At 50.7% G+C, this 14,007-nt stretch overlaps 1 protein-coding gene across 1 annotated transcript in view; it reads left to right on the top strand.

The window, feature by feature from the left end:
• LOC111922075 (uncharacterized) overlaps window positions 1-14,007 on the top strand; it is an 83,503-nt gene that overhangs the window by 15,685 nt on the left and 53,811 nt on the right. The window contains 2 exon segments of the mRNA XM_086873743.1: window positions 1,898-1,905; window positions 5,497-6,088. Of these exon segments, the coding sequence (XP_086729869.1) occupies window positions 1,898-1,905; window positions 5,497-6,088 (600 nt within the window).

Raw genomic sequence — 14,007 nt, 5'->3', positions numbered from 1 at the left:
GCGCTGCGGGAGCGGCTGCCCGCGCTCTCCTTGCCGCTGGGGCCTCGGCAGGAGGCGGTGGCGGAGCAGCGCTGGCTCGTCCCGCTTCGTGTCGGGAGGCCGGAGGTGGCTGCGCTGTGCCCGGGGCTGGGCGGGAAAATTCCCGGCGCCAGAGGTTTGTGTGGCCCAAGGAGCCAGAGGAGCGGTGTGCGAGTGACTTTATTGCTGCCCAAAGGGAGAGGCCATGGGGCATTTGCCGTGCGCTCTCTCCAGTTCTTGGAGGACGCGGCCTCGTTTTTGTCCTGATTTTCCCGGCCGCGTGTCCCTGTCCCTTTGCCCAACACTGGCGGAGGTGCTTGGAAGGTTCAGCCTTCCCGATACGCCTGCTGCATGTCCTTTTTGTATAACACCCGATATTCCTGGCTCTGTGAAGTGTTTGATTTTCTGGAAGTTCAGGAATGTAGCGGGACTTGGTCTGAGCAGCAGTCCTTGTCAATTAGTAACATTTTCTGAAAATGATGGTTTCTCCCTTTGTTGCCTTATGTACAAGTCCCTGGCCCTATCTCCAAGCAGATTCACTCATTGCCTCTGTTTTTTCTTCCTGGAATCAGCCCAATTCCTCCTGCAGCCAGGAAGCCCCTGGGCCATTGTGCAGGCTTTGGGCCATCAGTGTTAATTTGCATTTCTAAAGCTCCTCTCCTGGCTGCCTGGAGCAAAGCTTCTCTTCCAGGGCAGACATCCCCTGACTCACACGTGGCCCCCCACAGATCTGCTATTATTTTTTTTTTTTAAACAATATTCTAATAATTGTTTATGTGTTAAAGCACCAACTTTAAAGCTCTTCTAGTTTTCAAAGTGCAGCTTAAAGGGGAACATCAAAAAACTCATACCATCATTTTGTCATGACTAAGAGTCAAGTACAAATATAAAACAAAAATGAGAAAGCAATCAAGTGTTTTCTTTTCATTCTCCTAGGACTAAAACTGATTCTCACACCACTGGCCCAAACAGAACCGACAATAGAGAAGTAAAATTATTACAAAAAATTACTCTAACTGTGTAATCCTTTCACTGAAACTGTGAAAAGCAAAAACTCTTCAACAATGTCTTTAGAAAAATAAGGCATTACTTGATTCTGGCCAGGATGTGCAACAGGAATAATTTCATGCACACTTAGGCTGGGTGTGCAGAGAAAATCATTCCATGACACATGAGTTTGACTAGATTTTCCTAAATTCATACACTCTGACCCCATAGAAATCCATTGGTTTAATGTTCATTGGTTTGAAGGTGTGGAGTTGTTAGGATTTGGTTTCCTGTTGCAGCCGGATTTCTGTGCCTGTGATGGGAATTAGGTGGGCACTCCTGGATTTCCTGCTCAGCCTTTTCCAGACCAGGTGTCTCCAGCTGTGCCTGGGGCAGTGTCTGGGTCAGATGTTGTTTGATGTTAGCTGATGGAATCTTTTGGGCTATTCCCAGTCTGTGGAGATGTTAATTTCATCTCTGCTGAGTGGTGGAAAAGAAACATTAAAATTCCTTTCCCCAAGGCAAAGGCAAACCAAGTCCATTTAGAGAAATTAGATTTGAAGTCATTTTCAAGTTGGTCTATTTTGCCAGCAGCTAATCCCAGGCAGGGCAGAGTGTGAGTGGAATTGAGAGGCAGAGTGGAATTGTCCCGGTGCCTTCCCCAGCAGCTGTGGCGAGGGCAGGCACAGAAAGGCCTGAAGGTGCAAGAGTGAGAGCAAGGATTGTCCCGCAGTGGCTGGAGATGGCAAAGGAGGGTGGCCAGGCCGAGGCTTTGAGCAGAGGATCTGTGGGCAGGCCCAGGAGCTTCCCCCGCTGGGGAGCCCTGGCTGCTGCTGCGTTGCCTTCAGTGCAGGCTCAGGGGTGGCCTGTTTAATATTCCCTTGCAGTTCAGATTTCTGAGTCTGGAAGAGCCATGGCTGGGGCATTAATCATTTTATTTTTTTCATTTTGTTAAGTTTTGATCTCTTTCTTGTATCTACACCGTAACATTGAGACTATCTGGGGCTAAAGAAGTCACCCAATGTTCTGCCTAGAAAAGAGAATCCTCAATCCAGCTCCTGCAATTCCCTGTTAATCCTAAGAATTGCTGCAGCACTATTTTAGTCCGAGGTCATATTATTTCTGAGATTCCTTGAGCCCTCTCAGGGTCAATACAATACAAAGCTTCAGTCAAAATAGGTCCCAAATATTTAACCATTTTCTCTATCATTTGGCCTTTCTTTTTTTTCAGATACTGAAAGCTGCTTTTTAGCCTGAAAATGAAGCCATTTCACAGAGGCTTCCTCTACCTCTTCTCCTTGTTTTTCTGGCTGGATCAAGTCATCCACATCCTGCATTAAGCCAGTCCCTGGGGGTGAGGTCAATTCCTTTGATATTTCCTGCAAGGCTTGCCCCAATCAGGCCGGTGCTTCCGTGCATCCCTGCAGAAGGACCGTCCATGTCTTGAGCATTTTCCCTTCTAGCTCTTGTTGCCAGCCCAAGGCAGAATTGTGTTTGCCTCCTGTGGAAGTGGGCAGATCCCCAGAAAGCATCTTTTGCATCAAGTTGTGAATGGCAGCAGTGTGAGGAGGGCACCTGGTTGAGGCTGGTGTAAGGATCTGAGAGTGTGGGGTGCCTCGGTTTCATCATCTCATTTCTTCTTCTTGGGTCCTGCAGCATTCTGTGGATTCCATTGGATTTCTTGTTTGGCAGGATAGGAGCATTCTAGGGAGCCATCCCTGGCTGCCCAAGCCGTGCCTTGAGCAGGACTCCCAGACAGGCTGTGAGCCCTTCCTTCCCTCCCTTGGAACAGGGGATTGCTTTTGGACACCTCTTGTCCTGGTTGCTTCAGGGAAATTTGGAGAGGCTCCATATCTAATTTTGCCAATTTCCCTGGGGCTGCCCACACTTGTGGGTTCACTTCAGCCTAGGCTGTGCCAGACATTTGACACAGAGGTACAACAGAACCAGCCTCTGTTTCACCTTTTGCAACATTCATTTGCATTCCCCATTTTGCCATCACATCCCTTCCCAGTAAATTACAATCACAATTGTGAGCAAATAAAAATTCCTGCGTTTTAAACCCATCCCCCACATCTGCTAATAGTGGCTGAATAAAACACACCCACTCATCTTTCCCACTTAGTGTCTTAATAATTAAAATGTTCCCTAGCACCTTTAGGTGTAAGATTCCGAGTGGATGGAGAGGCCCCTGTGTCCATCAGGAAAGGTCTCCTCTGGATCCAGAGCCACCCTGGATGTTCCCAAGGGCTGCAGTGTGGTGGGTCCCTGGTGGAATGGGAGCTGTGCCACCGCTAAGAATGCGTGTCCATCAAGGGCTGGACTTGCTGGTGCTGAGGGTGCTGCTGTCTGTGCTTGCAGTGTCCTTGTGCCCTGCAGCTGGAAGGCTGATTCCTTGCCAGGGGCTGTTTGGGTGGGCTGTGCCCTGGCCAGGAGGGCAATGCCTGTGCCAGGTGCTTTGGCCGAGGGTGTCCCCTGGGTGCTGGGGCCCCCTTGGGCCCTGGCCTTGATCCCTCAGGGGCTGTAGGAACTGTGCCATGGCCTTTGCCTTCAGCTTGGCCTTTTGCTCATCCCTTGCTGCATTCAGCTGCTGAGCCTTTGTGAGCAAGTGCTGCAGGGGCTTCTTCTGTCGCTGCTGCAGCCCCCTCAGTGCCTGTGGGTGCTCATCCTGTGGCAGCTGCTGAGCTTTCTGCAAAATCCTTCCTTTCTCCAGGGACCCACCAGGAAATGCTTAAAAGATCATGTGGATCCTTGCAGGTCTAATCGCCATTTGTGAGCTGTTCCTTCCTCGTGCTGGCTGTGCTGAGGCTCCCCTCCCCAGCCCGCATCCCAGAGCCGGTCCCTGTCCTGCCGCAGTGTCCAAAGGCGGCCCCCCCGGCGGGCAGGGCCGGCAGCTCCACGGGGCCGGGCAGCGGCCGGGGCGTCCCGCAGCCTCCTGGGGGCCGGGGGCCACTGCCGGCCCTGCCCGGGGGGTGCTGGGCTCAGGCAGCGCCCGGCGCTGAGCCCCGGCTGCCCCACAGCCCCGGCCCGGCCCCACAGCTCCCCACAGGCCCCCAGCCCGTGCTCCCGGTGCCGCAGCTCTGCGCCCGTTCCTGCCGCTCCCAGCTCAGAGAAACCCCCTGAAATCCTCACCTCCTTGTTTTCCTGTCCTCCAAAACTGGGATACAAAGGATCTGAGTCAGCTGGCAAATTCTGAGGATAAGACCCTTCTGAAACACATTCCAATCCTCGGTATTTTTTTTCTTCCTCTTCTTTTCCATCATCATTTTTCTTACCCCATGGATTCCTCCTGCTGCTTCTTGCCTTAAGCACATTCCTGCACACTCCCCTTCAGCCAATCCCTTCCCAACACACCAACACCATCCATCCCCTGTTGTCTAAATCCCTTCTGGACTTCCCTTCTTGCCCCCCTGGGTGTCCATGTCCTTAACTCCCTCTGGGAGAATGTGCAAACGACCTCCACATGCTCCCAAGGGACCCTTGAGAGATATTTTGAGGTCATCATCTCTTTGTCCAGGATGTCTTTTTAACATTCATTTTTTCCCCACAGTGGTCCCACTTGGATCCCACCTATGCCCTCCCCGGGCCTTGGCGCCCCCCTGGAGGGGAATTTGGGGAGGTGGGAGGGGGGAGCGCCAAGGCCGGGCCCCCCCCGCGCTGTGGTGGCGGGAGCGGCTGCAGTGGGGAGCGAGTGCGGGTGGAAGCGGCCGAGAGCCCAGCGCTGCCCCAGGCCGAGCTGGCCCAGCTGCATCCGTGCCCCTGCGGTGGGATGCTGTGGGACTGGGGGGGAAGAGGGAGGCGGCAGTGGGTGCTGGGCCTGGGGGCAGGAGGAGAAGGGAAGGAGAAGCAGAGCTGAAGAACAAAATGGTCAAAGGATTCACGTGGGAGAAGGTTGGATTGTGCAGCAAGAGAAATAGTAGGAGGAAGAGGAGTGTGAAGAAGAGTAGGGCCACAGGAGGAGGAGGAGGAGCAGGAAGAGGAAGCAGCACAAGGTTCCACCTTCCCTGTGTGTGCAGTTCCAGGAGTGTTGCCCTGGAGGTGACTGGGGAGGGGATCTACGATTTTGATGGGGCTGAATCTTGATGTTTCTGAACTTTATTGGGCTAAATATTGGTGCTTTGTTTTTTTGCTGGGGCTGAATCTTTGTATTCTGGAGGGGGTTTTGACTGAATTTGGTGTTTGGGCAGTTTCTGATCTTTGTTTTGATGTTTGGGCTGAATCTTGGTGCTTTGCTTTGTTACAGACACAAGATGCCCAATGACTTTCTGAGATGACCTTGGGCATGGTGGAACCCCCAGCCCAAGGCGCTCTCCTCTCCGTTTCCTCCTAACCAGGAATTTTTCTTCCCAAACTGTGTCCAGATGGAAGAGGAGGAGGAAAAGCCCTGGAGATGCCACACAAGGAGGGGCTGGAAACGCAGTCCAGGGAGCTGCAAGGAAGAAAGATCCCCCCAGTGCCAGGAACACAGCCAGAGATCCAGCCGGAGCTCAGAGCTGGGGGAGAAGCCCCACAAGTGCTTGGAGTGTGGGAAGGGCTTCAGGTGGAGCTCCCACCTGCTCCAGCACCAGGTGACCCACACTGGGGTAAAGCCTTATGAGTGTGGGGAATGTGGGAAGAGCTTCAGCCAGAGCTACAGCCTGAGGAAACACCAGAGGATCCACACTGGGGAACGGCCCTATGAGTGTGGGAAATGTGGGAAGAGCTTCAGAGATATCTCTAACCTGATGCAACACCAGGTGATTCACACTGGGGAACGGCCCTACACCTGCTTGGAATGTGGGAAGAGCTTTGGGTGGAGCTCTGACCTGAGAAATCACCAGCTCATCCACACTGGGGAGAGGCCCTACGAGTGTCCCCAGTGTGGGAAGAGGTTTCAGCGCAGCTCCCATGTCCTCCTACATGAGCGGATTCACACAGACGAGAGGCCCTTCCGCTGCCCCGACTGCGGGAAGGGCTTCAAGCACAACTCCAACCTCACCGTCCACCGGCGCATCCACACTGGGGAGAGGCCCTACGAGTGTCCCCAGTGTGGGAAGAGCTTCTCCAGGGGCTATCACTTGACCCAACACCAACGGGGGCACCAGTAAGGGAAGCCCTGTGAGTGCCCCGAGTGCGGGAAGAGCTTCGTGCGCTGCTCCAGCTCCATCCCCCATGGGAGGATGGGCGTTGGATGATCCCCAGTGACCCCCGTTGGGCAGAGCCCTGGTGATCTGTGGTCCTGGTGATGCGTGTTGGGAAGACACCTGGCTGGGAGGCTCCACATCTTCCTGGCTCCCTGTGGGCACCTGGATGAAATCAGGGGAATTAAAATCCAAGGGGATATAGAATGACAGTGGGAATTGTTGACTTTCAATCCTTGAGAACCTTTTGCCTCAGGAGCTGTGTGGGCAGAGAAACGGCGGTAACACCATGCTTGGGGGATTCTGAGGGGAGCACACACGCTCTGTGGGGGGGGAGGACACGACCCCCAGGATCCCACTCACCTTCCTGCACAGGCAGAAGCCGAGCCCCAGTGCCAGGAAGACAAAGCCCAACACGGAGACTCTGATCCCCTTCAGCTTCTTGCTGTGGGCAGCATCTGTCATCATCCCTGGGGGGGTCTGCAGGGGTCAGGACCCCCAAAACGTCTCACAGACATCCCAGGCCATTCCAAGGACCCTCCCAGTGTCTCTCAGCCCATCCAGGACCCTCTGAAACCTTCTTTGGAGATAATAATATTTAAAAACTAAGAATTTTAGAAAAATAAGAGATATTAGTTAGAGATAGGCCTTGCTGGAACTAGTTAGAGTTAATGATTAATTGAGAAGCTAGATTTGAGATAATGAATCTCAGGTAAAAAATTACTTTTCGTTGTATGTTTGTTCAGCTGTGCTTATAATGAGAAAAGAGAAACTGATGAACGGGTTCAGGAAGATCACGGACCTTACATCTGGAAACCCATTTCAAAGTCACAAGGGAGGAAACTGGAGTTGTACCAAATGTCATTTGTAATGTCAACCATTGTAAAGGCAGAATGGTCAGAGTGAGGAAAAGCCGTTTTCCTTCATCTCTTGATGACCCCTTCTCACCAAAACAAATCCCTCCTCAAATTAGGGAGCCAACCACACAGGCGTAATGACTTTTTAAAATCATTATTGTGCATTTTAATATTTAGGATATTTAAGACTTTTGTAAATAAATAGACACTGGAATCTTTTGTCAACTTGCAGTGCGTATTAAGGGGTGACTCCCGCACTCGCCCAGTGCTGTGATTAAACATCCACTGTGTAACTTTAAACTGTTGGAGAGGTTTTTTTGTCCATTAACAGATTGATGTTGATACTGGATCAATATTGCTATTTTGCTAAATCACTGCCAGTCTCTTCCCAGCCTCCCCAGGACCCACCAGAGCCCCTCCTGTTCCTCTCAGGATCCCACAGCCCCCTCCCAATTTCCCCCCACTGCCCCAGGACCCCCAAACCCTCTCCCAGTCCCTTCCCAGCCCCACCAGGACTCATCAAGACTCCTCCCAGTCTCTGCCCAGCACAACCAACCTCATCCCAATCCCTGCTTTCCCATCCCCAATCTCCTTCCAACTCCTCCAGGCTCACTCAAATCCCTCCCAGTGACACCCAGCACCCCCAAACTCCCTCCCAGTGTCCACCAGGACCCCCAGAACCCCATCCCACCCTCCCCAACATCCTTCAAACCCCTTCCCAGCCATCCTAAGCACCTCAATCCCTTCCCCAGTTTAAACCAGTCTGTCTCAAACTCCCTCCCAGTTCCTCCCAGCACACCCCAATCCCCCTCTGGGCCCCCCCAGTGCCTCCCCCGCTGCCCCCGGCGCTGTGGGGGCCGGGCCGTGCCCCAGTGCCGGCTCAGGGGGTGCTCCAGGCTGCCGTGCTCCACCTGGCAGCTGGAGCTGAGCCCGCATTGCCGGGGGCGGTTTCCAGCAGCACCAGGAGCTGCTGGCTCCAGTCCCCGCTGGGGAGCACGGCAGTGGCCAGCACGTGGCCCGAGAGCTGCTGCTGGCCCTGGGAGCAGCTCAGCTGGATGTGGGCAGGGGAGAAATCCATCAGGGAGCAGAGCAGGCGGCCGGGGCCGGGCTGGGAGCTGGAGGGCACCACCGAGATGGACACGCTGGGATGGGCACTGGGAGAGAGTGGAGAGGAGTGGTGTGGCATTGGGAGGGACTGGGAATGGACTGGCAGGGACTGGGGTGGCACTGAAAGAGATGAGAGTGGATACTGGGACACTGGAAGTAAGTGTGGAGGTCTGGGAGTAAAGTAGGAATGAACTCGGAAGAGACTGGGAATGGGCTAAAAAGGAGTGGAAGGGACTCTGGGTCCTCAGGGCGGGACTGTGGTGGCACTGGGCGGGACTGTGGTGGCACTGGGAGGGACTGTGGTGGCACTGGGCGGGACTGTGGTGGCACTAGGAGGGACTGTGGTGGCACTGGGAGGGACTGTGGTGGCACTGGGAGGGACTGGGAATGAAGTGCGCGGCACTGGGGGGCCGAGTCCAAGCGCGGGGCTCTCGGCTCTGTGGATCTGCCCGGCAACTGATGAGTCATCAGAGAGGGGCGCTCTGATTGGCTGAGAGGAGGTAGATCCACGGAGGAGTGAGAGGGACCGGGAGGGCATTTGGGGTGATTCGAATGGACTGGGAGAGGCTGGGATGAACAGGGAAAGCCACAGGGGGCACTGGGAGGCCCCGGGGATTGGCACACAGAAGGCTGAGGGCACTGGGGTGATTCCCAGGGAGGTTTCGAGGGACACGGCCGGGCCCCTCTCTGTGCCCCTCGAGCAGCGGCCCGGACAGAAAAGTTCAGGAGTGGGAGGAGGTGTTTCTCAAGACTGATTTTAATCCTCATTCTCCTGGTCTGATTTGCTCAGTGCTAAGTTCAGTTCATTTCCCCAGTGTTATAAATGCAACGGCAGATTAAAGATTAACAAAGATAAATTTATTATAAATTAATAAAGCAACGAACAGCGAGATAAAACCACAATAAATGGACAGCGCAGCGCTGGGTGGACAGGGTCTATACGCAAGGTATAGGTGTTCCCAAATCCACGTCTGAGGGTTCTCTGGCCTGGGTTTTTATAGGGATTTTATGTCCCCAGGCTAGAATTCCAACCAGTTTCCATTCACCAAGTGTCCCTGATTGTCTGGTGAATAGATTTCCTGGCCTAGAACATTGAATCAGTAAGTGTCCGGGCAGAGTCTCCTCAAATGCAAAGTGAGTCTGTATGTATTTTAACATATTTCATCACAGCAGAATCGAGGGATCCGGGCTAGCGCCGATGGATATCTCGGAGGAGTAGTCTCTTCTTTGTCTTCTCTTGATTGAGTTTCTGTAGTTTGGGTTTGGCGGGTGTGGTGTTCGATTCTGGCAACGACCATTTTCCTGGGGCTCGTCCCTTTTGTCTTGCTTGATGGTCTCCGGCCGAAATCGGCCGGGCGTTGCCTTTCTCTGGAGGTAGACTTTTAGGCTGGTTCTTTTGTTTCTATGATGGCCTGTGTCCTGTCTTTTCCTCCGAGTTGATGAGCCTGCTGAAGCTTGTTATCTGGGGGGGTTCTTTTGCAATCCGTGACTTTAGAAAAGGAATTCTGCCTCGACCTGGAGGAGAATTCCTTATTCCATATTTTCATTAGTTATACTTACACATACTTTATTTAAACCTCTTATTCCGAATTTTTATTCACCCAATTCTTTATTACAGTCCCCCACCTAATAATTTGATCACATTAAAAATTCGTGTTTACATACTTTTTTAGAGGACCATCAGGTTAGATAATGTCGTTTTCCTCTTTGCCTAACTCTTCTACATTTTCTGGGGACAACATATGTTTATTTTCAAATTCTCTCAATGCTTTAACCGCATTTCTACTCTCTTTTTCTTCTTCTAACTTCATGATTTTTGAAAGAAGGGTAGCGTTTCCTTGTGCCTTTTCTGGGTCTATTGGGAGAGAGGCAATCTGCATTCCTTGAACGACAGAATGTATCAGTCTGATCAGACAAGGAATTAGGCAGGGTAGAAAGATGACTCCGGCAATAGAACATCCTATAAAGAATACTAGCTTTTTCCACCATGCCCCTTGCCCAAAAATTTGATCCCACCAAGAGGCTTGTAAAATCGAATTCCATTTCTGGACGGGTACATGGGCTACTTTCTTTATTTCAGCAGCTAGACCCTTTATAGTTTCTCCGAAGTCATCTATCTCCATGCAACACTCTGACTCGTTATATCTGCCACACACTCCTCCCTCCTCAGCTAGCAAATAGTCGAGAGCGAGTCTTTTTTGGTAGACAAAGGCTCTCATCTGGGAATGTTGTTTTGCTAGGAGTTCCAGGGCTTCTGAAGTGTGGTTTGAAACTACTTCTACCACAGCCTGTAACCTAATGAGCCGATTGAGGAGGTAGATTGGGGTCCTGTATCCCCAACTGCCATCATTCGCCCATGTTGCCGGTCCATAATATTGTATGATCCTTTCGGCGGGCCATTCCTCCTCCTTCCATTTGTGGTTACCTCCGGCTATTGGTAGTTCCCGTTTCAATTCCCTCTTTTGTCGGGCTAGGGTTTCAAAGAGGGGAGCACCTAAAGACCTGCTTTCATCTTTAGGTAATGTAAAGAAAAAAGGCCGAATTATTCCGAGTGTGCATGACCCCTTCCAATTTCTGGGCAATTCACTGTATGCTTTCTTTCCGCATATCCAGTAAATCCCATCCGGTGCCTTCCAATCTCTGTTAAGTTTTGCCGGGTCCTCCCAATATTCCCTCAGGCCGAGAAAGGCATGGAAGGGATTCGCCCCGTCCTGTTTGTTCCAACATAAACCAATTAGATCTATCCATTCACAATTATTTTCCCGAGATTGGCTCCAATAGCCCTCGGGTGATTCCGGCTGCCAAATTTTTGTCTTTTTATCTGAATTTACCGAGAGGGTTTTTACACACGGGGTGTAACCAACTAGCTTGGTGAATTCCCTTCCTTCCCGACTGACACAAAAAGTTCCAATGATTCTTTTGTCAATCACCCACCCCTCTGGTCGCCGGGTTGTTTTGGATAATTTTAATCCTGTCCACTTAAGTAATTGTTCTGGGGTTAATCCTTCTCCCTTCCATGGCCATCTTTCGGCTGATTTCAGGCCGCCACATATCCAACAATTAGTCAATCCTAATTCGGTAGCTATTTCCTGCATCAGATCTATAAATAGATTCTGATTAGGGCTAGGTAGCTTCCAATTATCGTATTGTTTTTCTAATTGTTCGTATTGCTCACTGAGAGAGTTTAACCTCTCTTGTTCGAGTCTTTTTCTCTTATTTTCCATTTCCTGCCTCTTTAGTTCAAGAGTCAATTGTTTTATTTTATTTTCAGGGTCTGAACCATCCTCGTCTTTTGCAAAACAGATCACCTGATCAAACTGTAGACACACTCTGTCATCGTCATTTCTCAGTAAATCCAAAACTATCGGTTCATTACTGAATGACACTTTCGTTTCGTGTTTCAGGTTCCTCCCTTCCCAGTACAATTTCCCCCCCATGGCACAATATTTTAAGTTTGCTTTATTGTAACACAAGGGGTTGACTCTGTGATACGCAATGAACATCGACTGCTCCTTTCCTCCAATCCAGACAGTTTTATTACACTGCCCGCAGACCGAGATTGGGGAAACCCCTCCTATGTCTCTCTTACTTCGTAGATGGGTCGCTTGGACCTCTTTTTCCCCTGTGATATGGGGTTGCCTTTTTCCAGTACCTATCCCCGGGGTGGAGCACCAAATTTTTCCTTCCAGCTTACACAGGTCCATTTGGGTACCATTTGCCCAACATTCTCCTGCGTGCAATTCCGGAGGGCAAGTGATCAATGGCTCGGTTCGCGTGGCAGTTTGGCACTGCTCACACTTCCCCAGGGAGGTCGTCCCCGGAGGCGCCTCGGGGCCCATTCTCTCGGTCCAGCACATGGCTAGGTTCAGGATCGTCAGGATTCCCCACAATCACATCCCTCTGCCATTCCCTCCGCCCGTACAAGAACATACGGCGGGGATAACCATCTTCTCGGCAGCAAGGACTGTCTTCAGGGGCCCTTGACGTCCTGATGGCAAACCTCCTTTTGAAGGTTGCCCACCGAGATGCCTTGATCGTGCCGCTCCTGCACGGTACTTTTACGTTTCGGCGGCACTCGATTATTAGAGGTTCCGCTTTACAATCCAAATGGCCTCGTAATCCCTTTTGAAAAAATCGGAACCACTCCGGAGAGTCGAGTTCCAAGATGCCCACCCGGGTAGCAAGTGCTAGAAAAAGGTTGGTCTGTTCTAATTCCTCTTTGTAACACGCGGCACACAACCCTCTCGGTTTTTGCCCTCCCAAACAATGAGTCACCCACGTTTGTTTACAATATGCACACTTAAAATGTACAAAAGGAAAACAATAACATTCAAAATTGGTGCAACTTATCCTGTCTTCGTTGCTCATTTGTTGTTCCGCTGAAGCCTGATTTTCAATTCTCCCGGAGGGGTTACAATTTTCCACTCGGGGGAGTCGCGAACCGAAACTTTCTTCACTCGGGAAGAGTGTGTCCAGCCCTTTTCAGCTGTACGAACCACGGTGTCTGTAGTCAGGAGGACGAGGAATGGTCCTTCCCAGTGGGGACTGAGGGGTTGCTCTTTCCACACTTTGATCAGTACCTTGTCCCCTGGTTGAATTTGGTGGATCGGAAATCCCAACGTGCTGCTTTGAGGAATCAATCCTCTTCTCCTTAACTCCTGTAAGTTTTTATTTATAGAAATGAGATAAGGTTGGAGTTGAACATCCTCTGTTTGAAGATGTTCAACCGGCATACCATGCTTGTACGGCATTCCATACAACATTTCAAAGGGGGACAGCCCTGTTTCTGAGTTCGGCATGGTTCTGATATTCAACAATGCCAAGGGGAGACATTTGACCCAGGACATTTTTGTTTCAATTGTCAATTTGGATATTTGTGACTTCAATGTCTGATTCATTCTTTCCACTTGCCCCGAGCTCTGAGGGTGCCAAGGAGTATGATATTGCCATCTGATCCCTAACGCATCGGACAACTGTTTGATAATTTTTGAGGTGAAATGTGTACCCTGATCCGAATCAATATGGTCTATAATACCATATCTAGGAATTATTTCCTCCAGTAGAATTTTAGACACTGTTTGAGCCGTGGCCTTAGCTCTGGGAAAGGCCTCTACCCAATGTGTCAATTTATCTACTATAACTAACAAATATTTATTTCTGCCAATTTTCGGTAATTCCGTGAAATCCACTTGGATTCTTTCGAATGGTCGGTATGAGATTGGCCGACCTCCCCAATTGGTTTGCCGAAAATTCGCTCTGTTTACCTTTTGGCATATCACACATCCCTGTACCTCTTGTTTTGCAAGCTCGAAGATTCCCTTACACCCGAAGAATTTTAAAAATTGTTCAGCCAATGCCCTGGTTCCCCAATGGGTTTGTGCATGTAGTCTTTTGAGTATTCCTTTTGCTATTCCCTTCGGGACCAACTCCCTCCCGTCAGGTAACCACCATTTACCCTCTTTGAAATGTCCTCCTACCTTTTTGAAGTCTTCCTGCTCCTTTTCTGAAGGAAGCACTGAAACCTCTGGGGGTTCCCTTGGGACTAGCTCAGAAATACTTACGGTCAACAATGCCGCTCTTTTCGCCTCTTTATCCGCTAAATTGTTTCCCCTTGTATGGAATTGTCGTCCGGTCTGGTGTCCTTTTACATGAACCACAGATATCTCCAGTGGCTCTCTGACCGCTTCTAAAATTTGTCTAATTATTTCCTCATGTACCAATCCTTTTCCTTTAGTGTTGATCAGACCCCTTTCTTCCCAAATTTTCCCGAAGGTATGCACTATCCCAAATGCATATCTTGAATCGGTATAGATGGTTCCCCTTTTTCCCTTCAAGCCTTTGAGGGCTTTTAGGAGAGCAAAAAGTTCACAAGCCTGCGCTGACCAATTTGCTTTTAGGGGACCCGATTCTACAGTCTG

The sequence above is a fragment of the Cyanistes caeruleus genome, unplaced genomic scaffold (assembly GCF_971803275.1).
Source record: "Cyanistes caeruleus unplaced genomic scaffold, bCyaCae1.hap1.1 HAP1_SCAFFOLD_106, whole genome shotgun sequence".
In the NCBI taxonomy this organism is placed as follows: Eukaryota; Metazoa; Chordata; class Aves; order Passeriformes; family Paridae; genus Cyanistes; species Cyanistes caeruleus.
The sequence above is the reverse complement of the archived record's forward strand: the minus strand, read 5'-3'. Positions and strand labels throughout refer to the sequence as shown.